Source organism: Mycteria americana, chromosome 22, assembly GCF_035582795.1.
Source record: "Mycteria americana isolate JAX WOST 10 ecotype Jacksonville Zoo and Gardens chromosome 22, USCA_MyAme_1.0, whole genome shotgun sequence".
Taxonomy (NCBI): domain Eukaryota; kingdom Metazoa; phylum Chordata; class Aves; order Ciconiiformes; family Ciconiidae; genus Mycteria; species Mycteria americana.
Window position 1 is genome coordinate 2,251,107 of NC_134386.1, and position 14,145 is coordinate 2,265,251.

At 65.7% G+C, this 14,145-nt stretch overlaps 1 protein-coding gene across 1 annotated transcript; it reads left to right on the forward strand.

Moving 5' to 3' along the window:
* The first annotated feature begins 1,080 nt into the window (after window positions 1-1,080).
* GPR179 (G protein-coupled receptor 179) lies at window positions 1,081-14,097 on the forward strand. Its single transcript, XM_075522702.1, has 15 exons — window positions 1,081-1,922; window positions 2,812-2,920; window positions 3,882-3,984; window positions 4,165-4,373; window positions 4,612-4,680; window positions 5,091-5,200; window positions 5,280-5,518; window positions 5,964-6,102; window positions 6,302-6,407; window positions 6,500-6,646; window positions 6,983-8,230; window positions 8,282-8,896; window positions 9,368-9,451; window positions 9,902-11,354; window positions 11,409-14,097. Exons 1-15 carry the CDS (start codon window positions 1,081-1,083, stop codon window positions 12,398-12,400), a joined length of 6,465 nt encoding a protein of 2,154 aa, XP_075378817.1. The 3' UTR covers window positions 12,401-14,097.
* The last annotated feature ends 48 nt before the right edge of the window (window positions 14,098-14,145 follow it).

A 14,145-nucleotide genomic window follows, 5' to 3' on the forward strand; every position in this document is an offset into this window, starting at 1 on the left:
ACCCCCCGCCCCCCCCCCCACGTGGAGCGCGGCCGTGGGGACCCGCTCCGAGCCCCCGCACCCACGGGCGGCCCCGGGGCGGGGCGGGGGCGTGGGGGGACACGGCTGGTGGGGCCGGCGGGGCGGCGGTGGCGGCCGGGGCGCCTGGAGACGCAGCCCCGGCCGCGACGCAGAGGGCTTTCCCCCCCCGGGACGGCGGGGTGTGGTAGGGGAAACTGAGGCACGGGCGCCCGGCACCCTTGTACTGCGAGCCCTGCACGGCTCTTGCCGGCCCGTTGGAGGAAGGGGGATGGGGACCAGCTCTCCCCACACCTGCCCCGAGGCTGGTGAAAAGGGAAGTCACCGTTGCTTCAGGCGGGGGGGTGGAGGGCTGAGCAGCCTCCCGTGCCTCAGTTTCCCCTCTGCAACCAGGGCAGTGCTGCGTGGGACCCAGGACATCATCCCCCAGCCAGCGGGGGTGGGCGTCAGGCCCTGCCGTGGGAACCGTGTTCGTGCCCACCCCCATACCGCACTCGCCACCTTCAGCCCCACGGGGACATCCCGGGTGTGGGCCACCCCCCCCCCCCAGTTTCCACCCCACGGCCGGGGGGGGCCGGGCACTGCGGGACTGAAGCCCGGGACCATATGGGGAACCAGCGGGCGACCTTCTCCCCCCGGCTGCCGAGGGGGCTGCAGGGAGGGGGATGCTGGGAGGAAAATTCCCAGCCCCGTTGTCATGGCTTCCCCCCAGGATGCGCTTGCATCATGGCCAGCCCGAGGGGGCTGGGGTGCGGGGGTTCCCCCCGGGGCTGAGGGTGGGGGGGCTCCCCAGCAGCGTGCTCTGCCCGAGCGGGAGCGCGGGGGTGGGCGGAGGGTGGGGGGGGGGGGCTCCGGGTGGGCAGCGCCAGCAGACGAACACGTTTTGGAGCCGGTGACGTCTGCTCCGGCATCACCGAGGGAGGAAAACAGGCGGCAGAGAGCGAGTCCAGCCCCGCGGAGCAAAGAAGGCTCCCGGCCGGCTCGGGCACCGTGCCCGCCATGCCCCCCCCGGGCCGGCCGGCGGGGCCGCAGGGGGCCGGGGGGCTCCGCTGAGCCCCGGCCATGGGGCCGTGGCGGTGGCTGCTGCTCCGGTGCTTGCACGCGGTGCTGGTCCACGGCACCATCCTCGCGGGGGGCCAGCGCCCACAGGAGAGACCCCCCCGGCCGGCAGGATGGTCCCCGGCCCCGTTGTCCTCCTGGGCGCCCACGCCGGAGCCGGGAGCGTCGGGGGACCCCGAGGGCTCGGCGGCAGCGCTGGCTTTCCTGCGAACAGGCGACGCGCGGCGGCTGGCCCGGGCCAATTGCAGCCGGGGTGTCGTGGCGGGGTCTCCCGGCTCCAGCCCCCCCCCGGCGCTGCGTGCCACCCTACGTGCCGCCCCCGAGGCGCTGGCCCAGGCCGCCAACTTCCTCAACATGCTCTTCCAGACCAACGACATCCGCGAAGCCAGCGTGGCCGAGGACGTGGAGTGGTACCAGGCGCTGGTCCGCAGCCTGGCGGAGGGGCACCCGTGGGTGCGCCGGGTGATCCTCGCCCTCGACGCCCACCCGCTGGCCGCCAAGCCCCGGCTGATGCTGCAGGCCACCAAGGGGGACGGCGAGATCCTGCTGCAGGACATCTCCGCCGCCGCCCCTAGCCTCGGCAACCTCAGCTGGGACAACGAGTGGTTCAACGCCCTCAAGTCCCAGCGGACCCCCCCTCTCCACAAGCGCGTGCTCAGCAATGACCTGCGCAGCATGGAGACCCCCAAGTGGCAGCGGGGCGACAGCTACGTGGGGGAGCCGGGCCACGTGTGGTGGTCCCCGCCATTCCTCGAGTGCCGGGACGGCAGGTTCCTGCCCACCTGGGCAGTCACGCTCTCCTCCGCCTTCTACGGGCTCAAGCCGGACCTCAGCCCTGAGTTCAAGTAAGTGGTACCCGGAGGGGCTGGTGGGGTGTAAAGGGGGCTGGGGGGAGCCCCATGTGCATGCTGGGGGGTGCAGCTGGAGGCATCACCCCCGGGTGCAGGCAGCGGGTTGCAAGGTGTGTGCCAGCCCTCCCGGCAGCACGCCAGCCCCCTGCCTGTGTCCCCGTGTGCGTGGGTGCGCACGCACGTGGGTATTTGCACGTCCACAGGCACGGAGCTGCCTCCCGTCCCCCCTTGGTTGTCCCCGCGCTGCCCACCTTGGGCTGCCACCCCCCGAGCCCCCTTGCTGCGGCCGCGCTGGGGGTGGGTGAGCCAGGCCGGGGGGGGGCCCCTCCTGGGAGCTGGGGGGCATCGCTGGGCTGGTGGGTCCTTGCCGCACCCCCGGCACCCCCCGCGCAAGGAGCCACGGTGGGAGGCGCTGGGGAGGGAAGGGGGCAGTTGGGCTTAGCCTCGAAGAGGGGACATGGCCCTGTTTCCAAGGGAGAGGCCCCGTCCCCCTCGGAGCACCCAGGGAAGGGGGTCTGTCCCGCAGGGCGAGGGACGGCACGCAGGGGCCACCCCAGCAGCTCTTATTTTCCAACTGGTTGCACTAAAGCCCCTCTTGAGAGGCAGAATTCACACCCAGGAGCTGCTGCCCCTACCCTTACCCCTGCCCCAGCTCCAACCTCCCCCAGACATGGCTCCGAGGGGGGACATCCCCGGCCGGGGGCTCCGGGGACATTGCTGACACCTCGCGTAGTCCCACCAGTCCATGCACCGGCACCAGCCACCCCTGTGGCTGCCTCCCCCGGGGGCAGCGGTGGGGCACGGCCACGCTGGGTGGGGGGCACGAGGTGGGCACGGGGACGCCCTGTGCGGCCCCCGGGGCCGACCCCGTCCGTCTGCGCAGGGGCGTCGTGCGGGTGGACGTCGAGCTGCGGGACGTGGCCATCGACCAGTGCGCCAGCGGGCCGGGCTGGTTTGCGGATACGCACCGCTGCGACCTCAACAGCACCCAGGTATCGGCCGCTGGCACCCAGCACCCTGCGCCCCATCCCCTCACCCAGCAGGGCTGGGGCTCCCCCGCACCGAACCATCCCCGTGCCCCCGGCCGGGCTGTCCCTGCCGCGTGTCCCTCCCTCCGGACTGAGCTTTATCCTCTCCCGGCCGATCCATCTGCTTCGTTCAGCTGCTCTTGGCGCTGCAGCCGAGGGGTTTATTGTGCAAATCTTCCTTCCCCGCCACCAGCAGCAGCGTGTGACCTGGCTGCTCCCTGCCCCGGCACCGCAGGGGTGGCCGGGCTCCGGGGGCTGGCAGCCGGTGGGTGAAGCACCCCGACCAGCAGCCCTCGATCCCCTCTGGCGGTGCCCACCCAGGTGAGACGGTGATGCCCAAGCGTCTTTCAGGGCTTGGCACGACCAGCAGCATCCCCAGCTGGGGCGAACCCCGCAGCCCCCCGGCTCAGTGTGGGTCAGGGTCCACCCCAAAGGCAAAGAGCCCTTCCCGAGTGGGAAAGGCGTCACCGGCTTCTCCTTCCTGCCCCGCGGGCGATGCCCTCCAGAGGGACGGGCTCTGCCGCTGGGCATCTCTCCAGAAAACAACAATACCCAGAAAAACTGCCAGCCCGACCCATTCGGGGCAGGATCCGGCCGCACCGCCCCGCAGAGGCCGGGGGGGATTAGGGCAGCAATGCCCTGCCTGCCGCTGTCGTCACGGCTGGGCAGGATTAGTGCGCTCTGCTGCATTAGGTGTCCATTTAGGTTTTAGGGAGGGATTTGGGGGCCAAGCTTTGGCTTTTAATTCTTAAATGTTTAACCACTGATTCCTCCTGGGCGTGGGGGAGGATGGCGTGGAGTCGCGTACCTGCGAGCCGGGGGCTGCTGGAGCCCCTGGTGCAGGGGGGGACGCGGGGCCGGGGGGAGCATACGGGGTGCAGGATGAGCCCTCGCCCTTCCGTGCGTCTCAGCCTGTCTCCTTCAGTGTGTCCCCCAGGAAAGCCGCGGCTTCGTCCTCGGGACGTACCTGTGCCGGTGCAAACCGGGCTTTTACGGGGCCGGCGGAGCGGCCAGCGGTGCCAGGGCAGGTGGGTGCCATGCCATGGCTGGCCCTGGGGTCCCCATTTTACCCTGTGGCACGTGGCTACAGCAGTGGGGTCCAGGGCTGGGGGGGGGGGGGGCTGTGGGAAGCCCAAGCACGTGCCCCGGCAAGGAAAGCACCGCATCCACGATGCGGTGGCCTCACCTGGCCGTTGCTCTGTCCCCAGGCGCAGCGGGGAGCACGGTGGGGGCGGACGGGGGGTCCCAGCTGGCATGCCGGCCCTGCCGCCAGGGATGTGTCACCTGCGAGGACGACAGGCCCTGCCTGATCCAGGAGGACCGGGCACTGCGGGCGGCTGTCCTCTCCTGCCAGGCCTGCTGCATGCTGGCCGTCTTCCTCAGCATGCTCGTCTCCTACCACTTCCGACGGAGCAAGGCAAGGCGTCCCCGGGTCCTCCCCCTCCACCCATCATCTCCCGCCCTGCTCCCCTCCCACATGCAAACCCCGCGGTCTCAGGGGGGCTCTCAGGGGCAGGGGGGGGATGTCACAGCAGCGGGAAGGATGTCACAGCCCGGCACGCTCGGGGGGATCTCCCTGCCCTGGCTCCATCCCCTCCGGGCACCGGCCAAGGCTCCCGGCTGCACCCTCACGCCTCTGTCCCTCTGTCCTGCAGAGGATCCGGGCATCCGGAGTTGTCCTCCTGGAGACGATCCTCTTCGGGTCCCTCCTCCTCTACTTCCCCGTGAGTATCCAGCCGGCCATGGGGCTGAAAAACTCTGGGTTGGGGTTTAAGAGCACTTGCAGCCTGGCCGGCTGCCCCCCGGGCGAGGGCATCGAGCTGGCCCCAAGCAGGGCACGGACACAACTCTGCCCAATTGTTAATTTTGCTGGCACGGCCCCCAAGTGGCTGCGGTATAAACCTCCTCGGGAAACCAAATCCCTTTTCTCCCGCCGGCCGTGGGAATTAATCCCTGCCCAAATCCCCTCTTCCTCCCGCAAGAGCTGCGGCGGATGCTGTAGAGCCAAGGGGAAGGGTGGCAGCAGGGCTGGCCTGAAAGCGGGAGGTTTCCGAGTCTCCGGCGTTTGCTGCCGCCCCGGCAGGCGGGATCTGGCCCCGTGCCGCCCGCCAAACCCTCTCTCCCACCGCCCCAGGTGTTCATCCTGTACTTCAAGCCGAGCATCTTCCGCTGCATCGTCCTGCGCTGGGTGCGCACGCTCGGCTTCGCCATCGTCTACGGCACCATCACCCTCAAGCTGTACAGGTAGCCGGGACGGGGGGGCTGGGTGCTTGGGACCCCCGCAGTGGGGACCGGCTGGGGCTCACCCCTCCACGCCTCGCAGGGTGCTGAAGGTGTTCCTGTCCCGCACGGCCCAGAGGGTGCCCTACGTGTCGAGCGGGCGGGTGCTGAAGATGCTGGGGCTGATCCTGCTCCTGGTGCTGTGGTTCCTGGCGGCCTGGACCATCGGGATGCTGGAGAACATCGACAAGAACATCCCGCTGGTGATCCGCACCCAGACCGCCCACGGGCTCCACTTCTACATCTGCGGCCACGACCGCTGGGACTATATGATGGTGATCGGTGAGACCAGCCCCCGCAGTGTCCCAGGGGGTCCCCACAGCCCCAGGACCCCATCCCATAAAGGAGGCACGTGGGGTTTTAATTTCCTTGTCCATTTATCCTGCCTGGAGCCTGCAAGCAGGGCTGGGGTGCCCGAGCTGCCTCCCACCCTCTCCTCTGAGCATCCCCAGGACTTGCCCTGGCACAGGCGGTGAGTGCCGGTGGCCTTCGGGCAGGCTGTGCTGGAGGATGCTCTGCGCTGGACCCGGCTCCCACCACGGCACGTGCCAACGGCAGCCGGGGTGAACGCGCTGGGCTGGATGTGCCCCGAGGCAGGGAGGTCCCGGCGGGCAGTAGCACCCACCCCACAGCTCAGCACCCATCGGTGCCACCCAGGAAAAGACGCCGATGGCAGCAGGGGGATGGGGCTGAATGCTCAGCATCGCTCCCCCACTCTCTCCCGCAGCCGAAATGCTGTTCCTGCTGTGGGGCAGCTTCCTGTGCTACGCCACGCGCGCCATGCCCTCCACCTTCCACGAGCCCCGCTACATGGGCATCGCGCTCCACAACGAGCTCATGATCTCGGCCGCCTTCCACGTGGTCAGGTAGGACGAGGGGCCGCGAGGCGGCTGGGAACCAAGATTCCCGTCCCCGGCGATGCGGAGAAACCGGCGGCAAATCCCTGAAGCCAGCGGGTTCCCTGCGTGGGTCCCTGGGCGGGGCGGAGGCTGCGGGGTCCGGAGGTGGGGAGGGGGCTGCGGGCGCCTCGGCGGGACCCAGCGCTGGCCTCCTCGCCCCTTCCAGGTTCATCATGGTCCCCTCACTGCACCCTGACTGGACCCTGCTGCTCTTCTTCGCTCACACCCACGGCACCATCACCATGACCCTGGCGCTGCTCTTCATCCCGAAGGTAACGCTCGGCCCGGGGACTCGGGGAGACGGGGCTGGGGTTCCCCGGCGTTTCAGGGACCCCTCGGCGAGCTCGCCCCTCGCCACCCCCAGTTCCTGCACAACAGCTCGCCGCTGCGGGAGGAGATCGCGGCCGAGGTCTACGAGGACGAGCTGGACATGCGGCGCTCGGGCTCCTGCCTGAACAGCAGCATCACGTCCGCCTGGAGCGAGCACAGTCTCGACCCCGATGACATTCGGGTGGGTGGCACACTCAGGACCTTCTTTTGACGCTAGCTATGCAGCCCCGCGCAGAGTAAGAGGTGCCTTTTGCGATCTTTCTTCTGATGCAAAGCAGAGGGAGGGAGAAGGGGGTGCAGGGTGAACCGCCACCGGCCACGGGTGGGGAAACCTGCTCTATCCCCTGGGTCGGAGGAACGGGCAGCGCAGGGGCTCGGGGACACGGGGACGGCCTGGCCTTAGGGGCCAAGCCGGGGCTTTGCAGGGTCATCCCAGCCACGGCCCCCGCGCGGTCCCACCGTACGTGCTCTCCTCTCTCCCCTCTCTCTGCGGCATCCCCCCGCCCGCGGCACACAGGAGGAGCTGAAGAAGCTTTACATGCAGCTGGAGGTGCACAAGACGTGGAGGATGGCAGCCAACAACCCCCACCTCCCCAAGAAGCGCAGCTCGCGCCGCGGCCTGGGCCGCTCCATCGCACGCCGCGTCGCCGAGCTGCCCGAGGCCGTGGCACGCCGGAGCGGCCGGGGGGAGCGGGCGGGCACCCCGGCACGCCGCGGTTCCTCGGCCAACCGGCTCCCTGACGCCGGCAGCAGCGGCCTGCGGACGCGGGATGACGGCTCCCGGCGCCGCGCCGCAGCCCCGCGCAAGTCCCGCAGCACCCGGGATCCTGCGCGGGAGCCCCAGGGAGGCTCGCCCACCCCCGGCCCCCCTGGGGAGCCCGCGTCAGGGAGGAAGACGATGGCGGCGACGGCCTCGGAGCAATCCGACAGCGAGTCCCTCGACGCTGCCCCGCTCGTGTGCAAGTCGGCCAGTGCCCAAAACCTGGCGGGGCGCGGGCAGCCCCCCGCACCCCACGCACCCCCCTTGCAGAAGTCGCTCAGCTTCATCGACGGTACACGGGAAGAGGCCCTGCTCACTGCCAGCCGAGCGGCGTGGGAGGAGTGGCACGCCAACTGGCACCCGTGCACCCCGTCCTCGGAGCACCCCACGGACCAGGGACCCTCCCAGGAAGCCGGGAAGCCCCAAAGCCCCGGTGCCGCCGATGGTCTCCCACCAGCGGGCTCCAGCCCCGCCGAGGGGTGCTCCCAGGAGGACACGTCCCCCTCGGGTGACGGCAAGGTGCCGAAACACGTCACCTACGCACCCATCAAGAGCATCAGCGTCGACAGCTCCCACCTCCCGGGGCGGGTGCGGGTGACGGTGAGGAGGACCCCACCGCCGCCCCCCCTCCGCCACCAGAGCCTGGTGCAGCGCGCCGTGCCAGCTGGGGAGAGCCCAGAGCCACTTGCAGACCCCCCGGCACGGGCCGGAGAGGCAGAGAGGACACCGGAGGGGCCTGCGGAGGAAGAGTCGGGGCGTGCATCCTCCCCCGTGGGGAAGGGCAGGCTGCTAACCGCAGCCTCCATCCCGGCGCAGGTCTGCCCCTGGGAGCTGGTCCAGGAGGAGATCCTGAGCCGGAAGCAAAAAGCCACCGAAGCAGCAGACTCGGGGACCCCTGGTGATGCAGCAGCCACCCCCACCAGCCTGAAGCTGCCCTCCCAGAAGACCTCCATCCGGGGCCTGGGACTGGCCATCAAAGCCTTCAACCGCTCCAGGGGGAAAAGCATCCTGAAGGGGAAGAGAGAGGGCGAGGGGAGCCTCAGGAAGAGGGGGCACGAGCGGGAAGGGGGCAGCAGGAGGGAGAGGCCCAGCCTGGCAGAGACAGCGGCCGTGTCCCTCGGGGGGATCAGCCGACACCCCGCTGCCAAAAGCCCCGAGTGGAGCAGGCAGAGGCCCGGGAGCGAGCCCGCTGCCCGCCCGTGGCAGGGGGAGACGGTCCCCTGCCAGCACAACAACAACGCCGGCACTGCCTGGGAAGCCGCAGGCTGGGGGTATGGCAGGGCAGAGGCAGAAGGACAGCGGGACAGACCAGCCCCGGGGACAGGCGACGGTGAGAAAATGGCAGAGGAGCCCAGTGCTCCCAGGGGGAACGCGGATGCTGGCGGGGGCCCAGGGCCACCCTCGGGGGTGCAGGAGATGCCACCCGGCGTTGGCCACCAAGAAGGAGCCGAACATCCCTGTGAAACCCCCGTGGTGGGCGGCCGTGGGAAAGCACAGACACATCCCCGGCAAGGGGCCGAGGCTCCCGCGGCGGAGCCGGAGAAGGATGCTCCTGCAGCCGTCGTGAGGCCGATCACAGCGAAGGAAGGGGTGGCCAGGCCAGCTGAAGGGCTCGAGGCGGGCAGGAGGTCCGTCCGACCCCAGGACTGCACAGAGCTGGAGCAGCCGCATGCAAAACCTGTCGCAGGCAGCCCCCACCCGTCCACCGCCGGTGTGTGGAGAGCGGCTGCAGAGAAGCCGGAGGCTGCGGTTTGTCCCCTGGGCATCCCAGCAGGAAAAGGAACCTTGCTGCGCCAGGAGGCGATTGCTTCCCGGGAGGAGAGCGGGGTCCTGCTGGGTGTCGAAAGGGTTCCTGCAAAGAGCCGCAGCGTGGAGGTGGCCCCAGGGGGGAAAGCCTGCAGCACGGCAAGCAGGCAGGCAGAGGTCTGTCCTGGGGAAACCCAGGCAGATTCCGGCATTAAAATAGCAATTTGCCCCTGGGAGGAGAGCAGGGGCGAGCGCTGGGTGCCAGGCAGAGCCCTGGGAAAGGGTGGCAGTGAAGGGGATCCCAGACTCCCCGGGGAAGAGCCAGGCACGGAGAAACCACCAGCAAAAAGCCCAGAGCTGCCCCAAAGGGCTTCGGAGACAGCAGGCAGCGCAGAGGGCAGGATGGCTGAGGTTTGTCCGTGGGAGAGCAGGGACGGGGGAAGGACCGTCAGAGCAGAAATCTGCCCCTGGGACGTGGAGGGGGCTCAGCCGGAGCAAGAGAGGCAGGAAGGAGAGAGGAGGCAGCTGGGCAAGTGGGTCAAGAGCATCAGCCCTCTGAGTTTGCTGAGAGCGCAGGAGAGCAGGAGCAGCCTGCAAGCACCCAGCCGGCCCTGGGGCAGCACCGGCAGCGAGGGATCCCCACCAAAACCTGCTCCCAGAAGCTCTGAGCTGCCAGAAGTGACCTCGAGGAGCCCGGTGAGCACACGGGCTTCGGTTTGTCCCTGGGAAGCAGCTGGAGCCGACAATGATGCAGAAGAAGTTTGCCCTTGGGAAAGGGGAACAGCCTTATCCAATGCAGGAAAATTAGATGATGGTGAAATTTCCCAAGTGAAAAATGGGATTTCCCCGCAGAGAGCGGCCCCGAGGGGCACGGGAGAGACGGCGCTGGCTGCAGACAAGGGGAGCAGCCAGCGAGGATCCCCCCGCCCTGGGGAAGGTGCGGAGCAGCCCAACACAGGGCTCACGGCAAAATATCGAGCTCTGCTCAAAACATCATCTAAGCAAGGAGGAACCGTCGATAGCAAAAAGGCTGACATTTGTCCATGGGAAGTGGAGGATAAGCCGCTTCCTAAAGCGGAAATCTGCCCTTGGGAAGAGTCTGCAGCTCCATCAGGGAAGGACAGACCAAGTCAGGACACACGTGGGATTTCCAAAGGGGAAAACAAACCAGGATCTGGAGGACTTGAAGATATCAAAGCAAAGCTGGCAGAGACGGTTGGCCATCAGCCAGAGCGCAGGGACACTGGGATCTTTGCAAAGCTCATTAGGAAAAGCCTGGAGTGCGCAAAAGCAGAGTCCAAGAAATCCCAGAGCACGGAGAGCATAAAGGAAGAGGTCTGTCCCTGGGAGAGCCTGGGCACGGAGCAGCCCCCAGAACAACCACGTGCCAGGAGCCCAGCGCTGCCCAAATCGCCTTCAAAGAAATCCCAGAGCGTGGAGGGCCTGAAGGCAGAGGTCTGTCCTTGGGAGGCTCAGAAGCTCGAAGCCACCGATAAAGCAGAAATCTGCCCCTGGGAGGCGGCTGCTCCTCCCTCCGACCAGCCAAAGGCAAAGCAGGGTGCCGGGGGGGCTTCAAAGGGGGACAAGCGCATCACGCGCCAGGCAGCGTTAGCCAGCCCGGTGAGATCCCCGGAGAAGGGCAGCAGCAAGAGAGGGGCCGTCTGTCCCTGGGAGAGCCTGGGCATGGAGCAGCTCCCAGAACAACCCCGTGCCGGGAGCCCCACGCTGCCCAAATCGCCTTCAAAGAAATCCCAGAGCGTGGAGAGCCTGAAGGCAGAGGTCTGTCCTTGGGAGGCTCAGAAGCTCGAAGCCACCAATAACGCGGAAATCTGCCCCTGGGAGGCGGCTGTTCCACCATCAAGTAAAGAGAAATCAAGACGGGACAAAGACACTCTGTCCATGGTGAGCAGAAGGCCTTCTACAAGTCAAGGTCTCTTGAAAGAGATCAGAGATAGCACGTCTGCAAAGAAGGAGAAAGCAAGCAAAGACCGTGAGTCCATCTGTCCCTGGGAGAGCACGAACAAGGAGGGCTCCTCCACGGTGTACGGCACGAGGAGCACAGAGCTGCTGAAAGCCACTGCCAAGAAACCAGAGAACGTGGGGAGCACGAAGGCTGAGGTCTGTCCCTGGGAGAGCCTGGGCATGGAGCAGCCCCCAGAACGACCCCGTGCCAGGAGCCCAGCGCTGCCCAAATCGCCTTCAAAGAAATCCCAGAGCGTGGAGGTCCTGAAGGCAGAGGTCTGTCCTTGGGAGGCTCAGAAGCTCGAAGCCACCAATAAAGCAGAAATCTGCCCCTGGGAGGTGGCTGCTCCACCATCAGGTAAAGAGAAATCAAGACAGGACAAAGACATTCTGTCCATGGTGAGCAGAAGCTCTTCTACAAGTCAAGGTCTCTTGAAAGAGATCAGAGATGGCACGTCTGCAAAGAAGGAGAAAGCAAGCAAAGACCGTGAGTCCATCTGTCCCTGGGAGAGCCTGGGCACGGAGGAGCCCCCAGAACAACCCCGTGCCGGGAGCCCCACACTGCCCAAATCGCCTTCAAAGAAATCCCAGAGCGTGGAGGGCCTGAAGGCAGAGGTCTGTCCTTGGGAGCTTGAACCCAGGGATAAAGCAGAAATCTGCCCCTGGGAGGTGGCTGCTCCACCATCAGGTAAAGAGAAATCAAGACGGGACAAAGACACTCTGTCCATGGTGAGCAGAAGCTCTTCTACAAGTCAAGGTCTCTCAAAAGAGACTGGAGATAGCACGTCTGCAAAGAAGGAGAAAGCAAGCAGAGACCGTGAGTCCATTTGTCCCTGGGAGAGCCTGGGCACGGAGGAGCCCTCCCTGAAAAGTGCAATGGGGAAAGAGCCGTCCAAGAAGTCCGACAACATGGAGAGCAGGAAATCTGATATTTGCCCCTGGGAAGCAGCAGAGCCCACCGGCTTGGAGAAGGAAAGCTTCAAACCAGGCGTGCACCCACAGGGAGCTGACAGAGCATCCCCCACATGGACGGGAAAGTCAAAGCCGGTGGCTGGAGCCAGCACCGTGTCTCCAACAGCCCTGCTGAAAAAATCCAAGGGCACATCCGACGGCGAGGCTGAGCACAAGCCCCTGTGCCGCATCCTGCCGGGCATCCAGCCCTCACGGGGCCCCAGGGTAGAGCCACTGCCTCGGGGAGCAACCGTGGCTCCCACGGAGGGCAGCAGCCCCAGCCCAGGCGCTAGCGTAGCCGAGGTTTGTCCCTGGGAAGCAGAAGAGGCTCTGCCAGCATCTGACAAGACCAGCACAGACACGAGGAAAACCTCCGAAGTGTGTCCGTGGGAGGTGGAGAGCACGGATCCCACTCCGACCCTCCGCAGGCAGGGCAGAGCTGGGGCGAGCCCCCAGGACAGAGGCAGGGGTGCGAGCGAAACCAAATCCGATGTCTGCCCACAGGACCACGAGTAGGTCCCTCCATCTGGCTGCAGACACGGCTTTCATGAACGGAAAGTCTTGAGCTGAAGGCTACTGTCTACCTGCACAGCCCGGATGGGGACAGAAGTGCCCACCGAAGCCAATGGCACGGCCACACTCCCAGCAGGCTCCAGTGGTGGCCATCAACCAGCCAGGCTCGGGGACCAATGCAGCGAGGGGACAGTTAACATCTCCTGCCTTCATCGAAGCACTCAAGCCAGGCAGCAGCCTGCAAATGCCACCCGTCATTTACCCACGGGCACCTGGCCCAGCGCAGGGCCCCCTCGGCCCAAGCAGGGCACCTGAATACGTGAAAGCACCCGCGGTGCCAGCCTCGCTCGCTTCCACCGACACAGCAGACACAAAGCTGCGGCTCGCTACCTAGAGACGCTCACCCGCACGCTCTCCAGCAGTTGAACGTCCTCCTACCACGCGGGGAGGTTCGTGCCCCCGGCGCAGCGAGGAACGGCTTGCCTGGCACCCCAAAATACGCAGTCCCGCAGCCTCAGCAAGCTGGACACTGAACCGAGGGTTGAGTCAAACCATGGGCAGCAACGATGCGATTGGGAGGAAAACAGCTTTCCAGGGTTTCTGCAGCCCAGCTGATCTCCCCCAGTGCTGCTGTCAGCTCCATTTTAAGCCAGGGTGGTTTCTGTAAGCACTGCTAGGACCAGGCAGGTCCTGAAGCCTGCGATAAAGAGACATTGTTCCCAGCCAACCCCACGACACATTTTGCTTCCTTGACCTAAAGTAATTTATTTTTAAACGTCCTCTGAAGTCACCAAGCCAGCCACAGGACTTCCACGCATGCCAAGCAAATCTTTCTGCTCTGTTTTGGTCCAGTGATGCCAGCCCAGTGCTTAAACACTGCACTTTGGCAATGCCCACCACCGTCCCTGCTCCCAGATGCCTTTGGCTATCGCTCGACCTGGGTGGGATAAAACCAACCTTCAGGCCACCCCACTGCTCTGCTTTTAGAAACCTCCGAGATGGGCATTCCTGCTACTAACCTCCTCTCTGACCAACTTTACGGCACTGCTACACTTCTAATTCTTGCAGCAACTCAGCTGTAAAGGTGTTTGTCTCAACTAACAACGCCACTAACTTTTCAAAGCACTTTGTCATTACTGGTTTCTTGTTCACTCGTACTGTGTGTGCATGCGTGTACATTCACCATGTGTGCAAACATGCCCAGGGCTCACCTTCCCATCACAGGAGTGGTTTTTCCATCAACATTTCCACTGGCAATAGCAAGCCTTCGCTTTTACAGCCCATCTGTAGAAGCGGTGGATGCCTTTTGTCATCCCACATTTCAACTTCTCCCTGTATTTGCAAGACCCATTCCTTTGGGGCAGAGATGCAAATAGACTCCTGCATGACAGAGAAGATGCTGAGGCCATGGAGGCACTACGATCTCCAGAGCATCAGACAGGGCTCCCGGGTTTGCCATGACTCCAGCCCACCCACTCACAAATGCACAAGGGAAGGGACGCGGCCATACACATGGGGAGAAGCCTCAGGGTCAGGAAGGCAGCAGCTGGGAAACAACGAAGCCTCCAGTCTCCCCAGATTTGTCCCTCTGCTCCACTTAGATGGAAGCAATTAAAAACAGAGACAGCAGAAGTGAAGGTTTCGGTTCTCCCTCTGATCTCCACGCAAGGCTGGGGCTCGGGGCTCGTCCTGCCATTCCTTTGTCATTTACTTCCACTCTCCTTAGAAAGTGGCGTTGCTGTAGTGTG